The sequence below is a fragment of the Trichechus manatus genome, unplaced genomic scaffold (assembly GCF_000243295.1).
Source record: "Trichechus manatus latirostris isolate Lorelei unplaced genomic scaffold, TriManLat1.0 scaffold00063, whole genome shotgun sequence".
Classification (NCBI taxonomy): domain Eukaryota; kingdom Metazoa; phylum Chordata; class Mammalia; order Sirenia; family Trichechidae; genus Trichechus; species Trichechus manatus.
Genome location: NW_004443999.1, coordinates 11897146 through 11910730, shown reverse-complemented (window position 1 = coordinate 11910730; position 13585 = coordinate 11897146). Strand labels below are relative to the sequence as shown.

Sequence of the window (13585 nt, the reverse complement as noted above, 5' to 3'; positions counted from 1 at the left end):
TGGTGCCCCGCTACCGTCAATGACTGCCCTGACAGGGAACACAACAGAGAGTCCCTGATGGAGCAGGAGAAAATTGGGATGCAGAAGTAAAATTCTACTAAAAAGACCAGATTTAATGGTCTGACGGAGACTGGAGGAACTCCGGAAGACATGGCCCCTGGACTCTCTGTTAGCCCAGAACTGAAAACATTCCCTAAGCCAAGTCTTCAGACATAGATTAGACTGGACTATAAGACATAAAATGATACTCATGAAGAGAGTGTTTCTTAGCTTAAGTTGATACATGAGACTAAATGGGCAGCTTCTGTCCAGAGGCAAGATAAGAAGGCAAAAAGGGACAGGAGCTGGTTGAATGGACACAGGAAATCTGAGGTGGAAAGGAGGAGTGTGCTGTCACTTTATGGAGAGAGCAACTAGGGTCGCATAACAATGTGTGTCTAAATTTTTGTATGAGAAGCTAAAACTGTAAACTTTCACTTAAAGCTCAATAAAAAAAAAGCATATGGCAGCAAATTACTAATATTAGTAAGCAAATTAGTAACCATTGCTTTACTTCCTTCAACTTTCAGTCTTATCTCTTTAGGGACTGCTGGAACCAAGTAAGAGAAGATGGGTGATCATATTAGGATGAACCATATGAAATCGCTAATATTAATTCAGTAGTTTTTGACAAAGAAAAACATCAATTTCATATAATCCAACCTAATATATCCTTAAATAAGTGTGTGTACACTTTTTAAATGTAAGGGTATTCAATTTAGAAGTATAAGTTTTAATTAAGATGTGTATTTCAATTTTATGTTTACATGTGTTTGTTTATTTTACTAATGTAGTTGAGTTCCTGTTATATTTCCTCAATTTCTGCGTTCTATAAATTTAATGCTGATAGATAGATCGATAGGCAGGTACGTAGGCAGGTAAGTAGATAGGTAGACAGACAGTTTCAGATTGCTCAGCGTTTCTCAGGAGTATTTCCTTTGTTTGCTTAAGGTTTCTACTGTGGTAAAACAAGCACAGGGAAATGACAGAAAAACAAATGAAAGATAGGGAACCCCAAACAGTAAATGGTATAATACAGGAATGGTCAATAGATTCAAATTTACCCTAACTTTGATTGCTGGCTGGGTTCTGCCTGGAGCTCTGTGATGATAAGAATTCATAGGCCTTGTCCAGGCTCTGGGAAAGAAAGCGCCATGATGGATTTGCCCAGTCTGCTATATTTGCAATGTCTGCCATGTACACAGGAGGCTGAGGGGTGCAACTCATACCATGTGTCTGGTGTTTCATTAGTTACTTTGATTTAGTTAGAGTTTCTTTGTTAATCAGAGTATTACATTTCTTCAACATGAGGGAGTATATGACTTTCGTAAGTGTAGTTTGGCAGTTCAAACTTTAGGTCAAGAAAACCAAGTTTATCCTGAGGTTCACCCTTTAGCCAAAGATTAGACAGGCCCGTAAAACAGAACGAGACCAAAGGGGCACACCAGCGCAGGGGTAAGGACTAGAAGGCAGGAGGGGACAGGAAAGCTGGTAATAGGGAACCCAAGGTTGAGAAGGGAGAGTGTTGACATGTCGTGGGGTTGGTAATCAATGTCACAAAATAATATGTATGCTAGCTATTTAATGAGAAGCTAGTTTGTTCTGTAAACCTTCATCTAAAGTACAATTAAAAAAAAAAAACAGAAAGCATCACAGGAAAGCAGACAACATGAGCAAAGGCATTTCTCATGCATATATTCAGGCTGTAAATTATTCTGAAGAAAATCACAAAATAAATTCTGGACTATTAACAGAAAAAAAAACAAATTTAATTATAAGCTATTACTTGGAAGAGTTCAGATAACAGGCAACAATACAATTCAGTTTGAAGTCTATTTCTTTCATTTTTTTTCCTCAATTTTTACCATCTTTTCAATTCAGCAATATATATATATGTGTGGATATACATATGTATGTGTGTATATATAATAGAAATGAGAAAACTTTTTAAATTTACGATCTTTTTTCGTTTGTAGGTTACTTTCTGATTCTAAACAGCTTGACATTTTAAGAAAAGCAAGATCTTATATAAAACAGAGAAAATATGCTGAGGCAGTAAGTATACAGACCTTGTATGTATGAATTGCTGGTCATCATTTTGGGGATGGGGTGAGGTATGGAGATGAGAGTAAAGTGGGCAGGCCAGGGAACTTTCTTGAAACCTCAGGAAAGGGTTGAATATCCTGAGTGGCTGCTTTAGCCTTGGGCATACTCCTCTTATTTCAGATACTATTATGGGTAAATTTTTCTGGGTAAACACTGGAAATGAACTTCTACTATGCCATTTTTTATAATGAGAAAATATATTCCGAGATTCTGTCGCCCTACTTAATGTATGGAACCCTGGTGGTAGAGTGGTTAAGAGCTCAGCTGCTAACCAAAAGTTCGGCAGTTTGAATCTGCCAGCAGCTCCTTGGAAACCCCATGGGGCAATTCTTCTCTGTCCTATAGGGTCGCTATGAGTCAGAATCGACTTGATGGCAATGGGTTACTTAATGTATAATGTTTTATAACATATTTGTATATTTGGAGTTACCTATACACTATAAGAAGTCTAATGATTCACACTGGAACTTCGACTCTTCCCAACTCCTACCTTAGTCTGTTTTTCATCACTTGTTTTCTTTTTGTTAAATAGTCTCATGATTTTAAAGTAAGAAAGAATTTTATTTTTAGTTTCCAAAATGCCTATGCAATACTGTGTACTTCTAATACTTATTTTTGTTGTGGTTTTAAAATGGCAAGCCATTCTTCTCCTCTAAAACATTAAGTGATGTTTTATAACTGATTTGGGTAATCTGATATGAGAAAGTGAAAAATGATGAGGCATTTCAGTTATCTGGGACCTGTATTAGAGAGCCTCATTTCTTTTCTTGTGTCATCTGAAGATCATTTCCACAAAAGTGAATAACTTTAAAATACTGCATATAGAAAGATTGTTTACATTTAGAACACCCTTTCTTACCAAGATTAATAAATAAGTTCATTTTATTCAGGAGTTTTTCTTGTACTTTGCAAAATCCTTGAACAATTAAAATCTATTCTTGATCCATCATCTACAGTTACTTGCTCTAAATTTAATACAGTGATTTGTAGCAGCTTTACAATGTTGCTTTCTTTGAAATTTAATTTTTCTTTTTCTTTCCATGTGGCAAGTTATATTTTCCTTTCTCCATAGGTCTCCCTTTGCAAGGAGCTGATCCATCTTGCATTGAAAGGATTGTCCTATTATCACACTTACGACAGATTCTTTTTGGGCATCAATGTTGTTATTGGTTTTGTGGGATGGATATCATATGCTTCTTTGTTGATCATCAAGTCTCATTCCAGCCTTATAAGAGGTGTCAGTAAAGAAGTTAAGGTAGGTTCAGAGAATTTAATAATAAACATTCAGGTAATAATATGAAATACTAGGAGTAAGGAAAGGGATTTAATGAAATGTGTTGCATTCACACAATGTGCAAGTCGTTATATTAACCTAACACTTATTTATCTATCTCTTATTTCCTTTCATTGTGTTTGGTCATTTCTTTTCTTGGTTATCTCTATTTCTTCAGTTGGGAAAAAGATGTATTAAATGTGTTAGTAACAATGGCTCTGTAACTTAAAAGGGCTGTAACGATAGCTGTATAAATAATTTAAATTTTTCTGTGATATTAATAGTGTTCATTTTCTGTTGTTTCTTGTAACTATTTAGCATGTTATAAGTATTCCATATCTTTCTGTTACAGGTAGTCACAAAATTATCTCAGAGCAATATATTTAATTTTATCTGTTATTAAAAGTTTAGGAGCTAGAAAGTGATAAAATCTGTGGCTCAAAATGTTCCTTTTAAAATAACGTATATGTTGTTTCTGGAGTTATTCTCATCTTCTTTCAACTTTCTGAAATTCTTGTATACCAATTTCCAGAACTTTCTGTTTATCCTTACTTTAAGTATTAGCCCATAGTTTACTTTATTGTCAATGCAAAAAAAAAAAGAAACTCCCTGAACAAACAAAGAAAAACCCCTTGCTATGGAATCACCATTGCTTTCTTTTGTACCTCCATTTCCAGTGCTATTCCTTGATAGGTTTCTCCAGTCACTGCTGAGGCTAATGCAAAGGAGAAGTAGGGAAGGAGAGAATAAAAATAAAAGTAGTAATAGCAAACATCATCTATTAAAGAGTAGCAGTGTTGTGGGCATTTTTTAAAAATCTTTATATAATCTCACCTAAGCATTACCAACCTTGATAAGTAGGTATGGAATTATTATTTTCATTTTCTAGATGGGGGGAAACAAAGCCTCAGAAAAATTACGTGGTTTGCATATGGTCACACAGTAAGCAAGTGGCAGAGCCAGGATTTCAATTCTGATCTGTCTGGCTACAAACTCTTAATTATAACCCTACTTTTTGCAACTATGCCCTAATTGATCCTCATTTCTTACTTCCCTTCTGGTGACATTTTATGCCAATAGAGAGGATGTAGAAAAAGGAAAAAAATCTCATGCTTTTCCTCCCTAAATCCCCCTACTTCCAGGTTACAGTTCTTAATCCTCATCTTACTTAGCTTTGGCTAGCAAAGCAAAGGGAAAATAGAGAAAACAAGGAATGGATGTGAAGGGCTGTCAAGTCACCTCTCCACTCTTGGCTTTCTCTCTTTTTTCCATTCATGTATGCTCAACATCTTGTAAAGTCCCCAATTATACTCTGTATCCCTGTCTAACTCCTGTTTCATACCCTAGAACTCTTGTTCTTAGAATCATCACTTCCCTATATATGTGTCCTCACCCCAATCATTTGTATTTCTTTTTCTGACCCAGAGCATCCATGGGCTAGGTGGGCCCATGGAGGCCATCTAGTGTCTTACATTGAGGAACCCTATCCTTTTTTTTGGCAGGTGGTTGGGAGAATGAACCTACCATAGTTGAGCAATGGAGACAGAAATGTGGGTAGCAGGTCAAGTTGGAGCTTGAATAGATAGAAACATTATCCCAAGTGAAGGTTATGTCGCACAGTTCATTATGGGCTGCGTAGGCTTTTGCAGTCTAGCCAGGGAACTCAATCAACATTGATAAAATTATTTCTAAGGGGAAATGTGTTCAGAGTTCTAAACAAGTTACTTGCAAAGAAACTTTAAGAATGTAGTGCACTTTTAAGTTGACAATTGCCTAATTGCAAAAATTCCATGCTTTTCAGCTTTCTCTTCTGTAATGGGCTTCTCAAATGACAGATACTTAGATTTTTTTTTTTATTTTTTGAATGCAAACCTTGATTAATCAGTTGTAGAGCCACTGGAAGAAAGTAATATATTTTCTTCACTTTATAAAATCTCTTTTGAAAAAACCTGTCAATCAGCATGGGTTTGGAACTGTTTCAATGTTTTGTTTGATTTTCAGAATCCAAGCCGTCTCCTGCCATGTAGTTTTATAGTTATTGGTATTTTAGTAGTATTTTTCCTGCTGATTCAAGCCTGTCCCTGGACTTACTACATATATTGTTTGTTGCCAGTGCCCATATGGTATGCAGTTCTAAGAGAGTAAGTAATGCATCTTGCTACCTCAGTTTTCACTTCATTTACAATAAAATCTGTATTTAAAATAGACTTGATTTCTGTAGCATAGATAGTGAAGACATATTCATGATACCCTCAAATTGTCAAGTCCCCTTAATTCATTTATAGGTATGTAAAATGTTGTATATAAGCCTCCTTTTTGTTTTACCTTTCCATTTTAATGTCTTTTTTGTTGCATTGAGGTAGCAGTGACCTTGTTCCCTTCTTAGTGTATCTTTTGTAAGAAAAATCTGGAATAAAAGTAAAATAATTAATATTGATTGTACTATGCCTAGATTAACTTACATTTTGAACTTGTCTCATTGTCCCAGATTCCAGCAGAATGTTTAAAAGAGATTTGCATATTTTATTTCCATACATTTTGCCCTTCCTTTCCAAGCCATTATGTCAACTGGGATAAATGAAACCTTTAAATCTTGTATAACCCGTTGCCATCAAGTCGATTCCGACTCATAGCGACCCTATAGGACAGGGTAGAACTGCCCCATAGAGTTTCCAAAGAGCGACTGGTGGATTGAACTGCGGACCTTTTGATTAACAGCTGAGCTCTTAACCACTGTGCCACCAAGGCTCCAAATCTTTTGTAGTAATTTGTAAATACAGAGATTAGTTGATATTCACATATGCTGTGGTTCTACCTTTCAGGGCTTCTTACAAGTTGGACTAACAGTGGATTCTTAACATTGCAGAAAACATCAGAAGTAAGGCTCTCAGGCGAATTTGAAGCTCTTTTAAATAACACCACTAAAACATGGGTGATTCAGTGGTAGAATTCTTGCCTTCCATGAGGAAGACCCAGGTTTTATTCCCCACCAACGCATCTCATGCCCAGCTACCGCCTGTCTGTTAGCGGAGGCTTGTGTGTTTCTATGATACTAAACAGATTTCAACAGAGCTTCTAGACTAAAGACAGACTAGGAAGAAAGCCCTGGCAATGATTTCCAAAAATCAGCCAATGAAAATCCTATGGATCACAACAATCCAGTCCCCAACTAATCATGGAAATGGTACAGGATCAGGCAGCATTTTGTTCCGTTGTACATGAGGTCCCTGTGAGTTGGGGGCTACTTGATAGCAGCTAATAACAACAAAGCATAGTACTGGTCATCTTCACAGGGAACCAGGACCATATTGGAGATCTTGATGATTTCTGTATTTGCATCATTAATCTAGAATTCAAAGGTTAGTCTTGAACATCAAAGTATCCTCTGAGAAAACCAAACCCTTAAAGCAGAGCAGGGAATGAGAGGCCAGAGTAAGGGTTTTTTTTTAAGGTTGGCTAGCATGTACATCATCATGACACTATATGTATTTTTTATCCTAACTTTTGTTAACTACAGCTTTGACAACTTCTTTTGTCCTTTAAAAACATTAAGCATCTAAAGAATTAAAATTTCAATTTATATAAAAAATTAATATTAAAATGTTTAAAATATTAACTTTTTAAATATAAGGAAAAAAAGACACTGACAAAAGAACATACTGCTACTTCTCCATTTGAAAGAATAGGATTGTTAGATATACATGAATCAGATGTTTTTCTATTGTTATTTACTCTAATTTCAAAAGTTTTAGAAAGGTTTTATCATTTTAGACAATTCTACCCACTAAAGAACCCCTCCTGAATTTATAAATGTCCTAATTTTGAAGACAACATACATATTTAAATCTCAATGGAAAATACAATTTTGAAAGTATGTTGTTTTCTATCTTTATCTTTTTCATACTTTATACAGAAAATAAAAGATAAAAATTAACTTTTCTTTTAGGAAAAAAAATCTAAATTATTTTATAAAATCATGTCTTATTCTTCTGTGCTTATTCACTGTTGAGAACAAAAGAAACATTCTCTTTTTGACTGGTGTTGGCGTTTATTCTCTACATGGAACCTTAATAGCTTTGATAACATTATGTAGCCATTCTTTTCAATCAGAGAAAGGTCATAAACCAAATGATACTGACCTTTTATAATTGTTCATTTAATAATACACTATAAATGCTAAAGTTCTTTTTCTTGTGATGAAATATAAAAAGTACTTAAGTATAAGATACATTTGTAATGGTTATAAATTTACATTTCATTACAATTAATGTACAATTAGTGATATATTGGGTTTGGAAAAAGTTATTTAGCTCAGTGAAAAGGGGAAACTAAGATTTTCCCTACTTAGATTAGGAAAACCTGTCTTGTTTCATTGAGACAGGTGAAATTTAAATATAAGGTTAACCTTGGTGAATTTTTCTTTAAGTTTTCAATTTGTATACTTTTGGGTTCATTATATTTTATTTCTGATATTCTATCTGTAATTGTACATATCTACATTTAAATAAGATTGAACAAGACTCATTTATTGTCAAAACCAAGTAAACCTTTGTAATTATTATCAAATTAATTCAGAAATTAAAATTTTCCTGAAATACTTCCAGATTTCCAAAACAAAGTTCAGGTAAATAAAACAAATCTATTAGAGTTTATCTTAGTTTTTGAATAGTCTATAAATTGAAAATTCCTTGGTTTTAGATTTGCTCAAAAATTTTATTCTTCACTATATATGACCTAAGATTTTTTCTGTATAGAGCATAATAGTCTCTTTCTGTAATCTTTTCAACAGATTTCAAGTTATTCAAGACCTTGTCACATCACTGTTGACCTTTCCTCTGAGTCATTTTGTAGGCTATCTGTTAGCCTTTACCTTGGGAATTGAAGTATTAGTAAGTAATTTACCAGATTACAACATTTTGAGATTTCTCTCATATTTATGTAACTAGTGTTAAATGACCTCGTTTTTCATTTCTCCTTTGGAATGCATAACTAGGTTCTCAGTTTTTTCTACCGCTATATGCTTACAGCTGGACTCATTGCATTTGCGGGTTGGCCATTTTTCACCCAGCTGTGGACTCAAGCAAAGGTATAAGTACTAATTTTTTTATAGGACAGACTAGTAGCTACTTTGTTTGATGTGTGTTTAACTCAGGGAAATGTTCATTTCTTTATCAAAGGGGTAGATTGTGTCCTTATGTAAAGAGCTGGTCCTCATGACAGGAGAACTGAGGCTGTCTTTAAAGCTTCGGTGATTCCCAGTCTTTCGTATCACAATGAGCCAGTGATGTGCTGATTGAAATACTATAGAAGCAGAGCTGATGACGTTGTTCTCTGAAGCACTTCCTGAATTCCTTAAACCTCAAATATCTAGATGATGGAGTAGCTGAGGAATTGCCCAGAGAAGCCCCAAGAAGTGCAGTCGCTTAGATGGCCATGCTGTGAACTCAAGGCAGAGGCGTCCCCTCCCTCCTGACCCTGCGCCACTTTCCCACTCTTTAACAATTCAGCTTTCCTTTTTTTTTTTTTCTCCTAAGAAGTACATATTCATGATAAACTATTTAAAAATACTTTTACTCTTGATTTTCTTCCTTTAGCTAGTAGGGAATTACAATGTGCTTCCACGAAGAATACTCTCATGTTTCCAGTTTTTGATGGAGTAGCTCTGGTGGCACAGTAGTTAAGAGCTCTGCTGCTAGCCAAATAGTGGGCAGTTTGAATCCACCAGCTGCTCCTTGGAAACCCTATGGGGCAGTTCTTCTCTGTCCTATAAGGTTGCTATGAGTCGGAATTGACGCGACAGCAGTGGGTTTAATTTTTTTGGTTTTAGCAGGAATATAGAAATACCTTCTTTCTATGTTTGAGAATTTAAAATGATCTCCATCTGGGCTCAAGTGTTTGATTACTTCTGCAGGCCAGTTTTCTTAGAGATACAGTTAATGTGCAGTATAGCATAAATTGAATGAAGCACTTGCTTTGAAATATCATACCCAGGTTTAAATCCTGGATGTTTCATTTACTAGTCATAGGCCTGGTACTGATACCTTAATTTCTCTGAGCCAGTATCCTCATCTGAAATACTATAAATAATAAAACTGATCTCTTAAGGTTGTTGTGAGAATTAAATGAGATAATGCTCTGTTGTATCCAGTATAGTATCTAGTATATGACAGTCTTCCATCAGTAGTAAGTATATTACTTTTTCAAGTAAATAGTTGTAAGGTTTTTCATTTTCCTTCGAGTGTCATTGCCAGTTTTCTGTACCATATTTGTCTGAAGATGACTTTTTCTCTATTTTTAGATCACCTCACTGAGTTGGACTTTCTTCTCGTTGCTTCTGGCGGTGTTCCCACTGATGCCTGTTGTAGGACGAAAACCAGATATCTCTCTAGTGTATGAACAGTGTTTTAACTTTTATTCTTTTCAACACAATTGTTTTTCTCTATCAACACTATGAAATATGAACCTAATCTTAGTCATGAGTTTAAGATCACTTGAAGACCCTGGAAGTTAAAATACTATCAAACTACTACTTGTGATTTTTGGCATTAAGGATCCCTGGAGATGCATCTGGGCCTTCACAAACAAATTGTGCCAGATAGTGATAACTTAAAATGCCAGGAAAGAAAAAAATAGTAGGTTTTATTTCGTTTGTATAGTAGGGAATCTAGAAAAGGTTTCATATGAAAAATTGTTCTGTTGCCAAAACAAAAAGTTCTAAAACCCATGATGTAATCCCTGTTTCCTCTGCCTTCAAGCATGTCCACACTTAAAATATCTTAGAAAAATGAAATTTTTCTACTCTTTCTACTGTTCTCATCTGAATGTAAAGGTCTTCATGGGAGTGAAGTTTATTTACCTTGACAACTTTCCCACATTTAATCACTCAGACTCTGACAGAATTCTTCTATATAGCTTACCTGAATTCCCTATGCTGCTGTTATATTTATTTCTCCTCAGTATGACCCAAATAAGTCTGTAAAATAAACTTTTAACTTTACTTTTAAATTAAAATAAAAATAAAAATATCTATAATATAGCTGTAATATTCCTGGTACTCCAGTGCTCTAAAGTAAAAACATATTTGCCAATGAGTTAAATTCCAAATTATTAAAAAAGAAAGAGAAGAAGAGAAAAAAAATAAAGAATCTTAATCATACATGGTTATTTTTCATAAGATTTAATGATAATCTGTTTTGAATATATAATTACTTTTTTTTCTCCTTATGATTCTCAAAAAGCATATTTGAAGAATCAAAAAAGATAAGCATTATCCTAGGAATTTCTGCTTCACATTCTCCTTAGGTGTCCACTCCTGCCTTTTACTCTTTATTTTTGTTTTCTATGAACCAGTTCCTTTTCTCTTTGTTCTGTTATATTACTAGGGTCCAAAATCTGTCCAAACATAATTTGGGTTGTCCTTGGAAACACTGTGGGGCAGTTCTACTCTGTCCTGTAAGATTGCTGTAGTTGGAATGTACTCGGCGGAAACGAGTTTATATTAAATTTTTCGGAGCTAATAGAGCTCAACAATAGTACACTGTTTCTTTGATATTGATCACCTTTGACTTCAGGAACCATACTATGCCTAGTGTTCCTGGAAGCGAATCATTTGTGGTCCCATTACTACACAAATGCCTCATCCTCCTGCTGCACTTATGAGGAAATGCTAGCAGTCAAGCACTGACTGTGTCCTTCCCTTCCTTTATCCATGGCACAAGTTCAGTGATAGAAAGGAGCTGTGTGTCCTGCTAGAAATAATTGTTGTTGTTAGTTGCCATCAAGTCTGTTACGACTCAGACCATATGTACAAAAGAATGAAACACTTCCTGGTCTTGTGCCATCCTCACAATCATTGCTATGTTTGAGCCCATCTTTGCAGCCACTGTGTCAGTCCATCTCATTGAGGGTCTTCCTCTTTTTGCCTGACCCTCTACTTTACCAAGCATGATGTCCTTCTCCAGGAACTGATCCCTCCTGATAACATGTCCAAAGTATGTAAGACAAAGTCTTGCCATCCTTGCTTCTAAGGAGCATTCTGTCTGTACTTCTTCCAAGACAGATTTGTTCATTCTTCTGGCAGTCCGTGGTATAGTCCATATTCTTCACCATCATCACAATTCAAAGGCGTCGATTCTTCTTCAGTCTTCCTTATTTGTTGTCTGGCTTTCACATGCGTATGAAGCAATTGAAAATACCATGGCTTGGATAAGGTGCAGCTAAGTCCTCAAGGTGGTATCTTTGCTTTTGAACGCTTGAGAGAGGTTTTTTGCAGCAAATTTTCCCAATGCAATACATTGTTTGATTTCTTCCTTCTCTAAAAAAAATTGTACTTTAGATGAAAATTTACAGAGCAAATTAGTTTCTCATTAAACAGTTAATACACATATTGTGTTTTGTGACATTGGTTGCCAACACCACAACATATTAACACTCTCCCTTCTCGACCTTGGGTTCCCCATTACCAGCTTTCCTGTCCTCTCCTGCCTTCTTGTCCTTGCCCTAATGGGCTGATGTGCCCATTGAGTCTCATTTTGTTTTATGGGCCTGTCTTATCTTTGACTGAAGGGTCAACCTCAGGAATGACTTCACTGCTGAGTCAGAAGGGTGTCCATGGGCCATATTCTCGGGTTTTCTCCAGTCTCTGTCAGACCAGTAAATCTGGTCTTTTTTTGTGAGTTAAAATTTTGTCCTGTATTTTTCGCCAGCCAGCTCTGTCTGAAACCCTCTATTATGATCCCTCTCAGAGCAGTCCTGTTTATCAGGAAATGTCCTAATCTCACCATTGTATTTGACCGAGAGTTTTTGCAGGATATATTATTCTTGGTTTACAGTTTTTTCCTTTCAAGCTTTTATATGTGTCATCCCATTACCTTCTTGCCTGCATGGCTTCTGCCGAGTAATCAGAGATTAGTTTTATCATTTCCCTTTTGTATGTGACTTTGTTTTTCTTGAGCTGCTGTCAGGATTCTTTCTTTGTCTTTGGTTTTAGTGAGTGTGATTATAATATGTCTTGGTGGTTTTCTTTTGGGGTCTCTCCTATATGGGGTTCGTTGAGCTTCTTGGATGGTCAGCTTTTCATCTTTTACGATATTAGGGAAGTTTTCTATCAGTCTTTAGTGATCCTCTCAGTGTTTTCCATTTTCCCTCCTGTTCTGAAACTCTTATCACATCCAGATTTTTGCAGTGAACTAGTGTCTCTCTGGCCAAGAGACCGTGGCCCATTGGAAAGCGGTGTAGGTCTTGTACAGGGAAGGAGGGTGGGGAGTGGGAAAGCATGTATCCCTGATTACTGAGTGCTCTGTCTCCTGTTGGGAGCTCTGTGAAGTTGCCTTCTGTACTCCCTGTCTGTGTTCTTTGGTGGCTTTAGTCCAAGATGGCGAATCCATGCTGCATTAGCTGGTAGGGGACCTCCACTCTGTAGCTCTCCTCATTCTCTGTTCTCTTTCAGTTTCTTATTCCGTTCAGTGCTTGACTGAGTTCTTTATTCCTTCATTTGATGCTTAGGGTTCCAGGACTGATATTTGTATCTGTTTTACCTAGTTTTCAGGTCTTTGCTGTAAGGGATGTCATGGTGCTTCTGTCTATAGCTCCATGTTGGCTCTCAATACGTCATTTGATTTCTTAACTGCTGCTTGCATGGGCGTTGATTGTGGATCCATGTAGGATGAAATCCTTGACAACCTCAGTCTTTTCTCCATTTATCATGATGCTGCTTATTGGTCCAGTTTTCTTTATGTTGAGGTGTAATCCATACTAAAGGCTATAGTCTTTTATCTTCATCAGTAAGTGCTTCAAGTCCTCTTCCCTTTCAGCAAGCAAGGTTGTGTCATCTGCCTATTGCAGGTTGTTAATGAGTCTTCCTCCAATCCTGATGCTGCATTTTTCTTTATGTAGTCCAACTTCTTGGATTATTTGCTCAGCATACAAATTGAATAAGTATGGTAAAAGGATACAACCCTGACACTCACCTCTTCTGATTTTAATAGAAATAATACAGATTATAAATATAGATGCTTTTTTGTATGAATAAGTGCTCATAGTCATAAAATGTATGTTTCAGATATTGATGATTATTTGTTTAAAAAACCTCATTGCTGTTGAGTCAATTCCGACTCATAGCAACCCTATAGGACAGAGTAGAACTGCCCCCATAGAGTTTCCAAAGAG

General features: G+C 36.0%; 1 protein-coding gene across 1 annotated transcript in view; it reads left to right on the top strand.

Annotated features, from left to right (window-relative positions):
- The window catches only part of LOC101354680 (GPI ethanolamine phosphate transferase 1), a 104560-nt gene that overhangs the window by 58262 nt on the left and 32713 nt on the right, over window positions 1-13585 (top strand). Inside the window, exons 12-17 of the mRNA XM_023733944.1 lie at window positions 2016-2094; window positions 3218-3400; window positions 5420-5559; window positions 8208-8307; window positions 8412-8504; window positions 9717-9853. Coding sequence (XP_023589712.1) covers window positions 2016-2094; window positions 3218-3400; window positions 5420-5559; window positions 8208-8307; window positions 8412-8504; window positions 9717-9853 — 732 coding nt within the window. The remainder of the gene's footprint in view (window positions 1-2015; window positions 2095-3217; window positions 3401-5419; window positions 5560-8207; window positions 8308-8411; window positions 8505-9716; window positions 9854-13585) is intronic.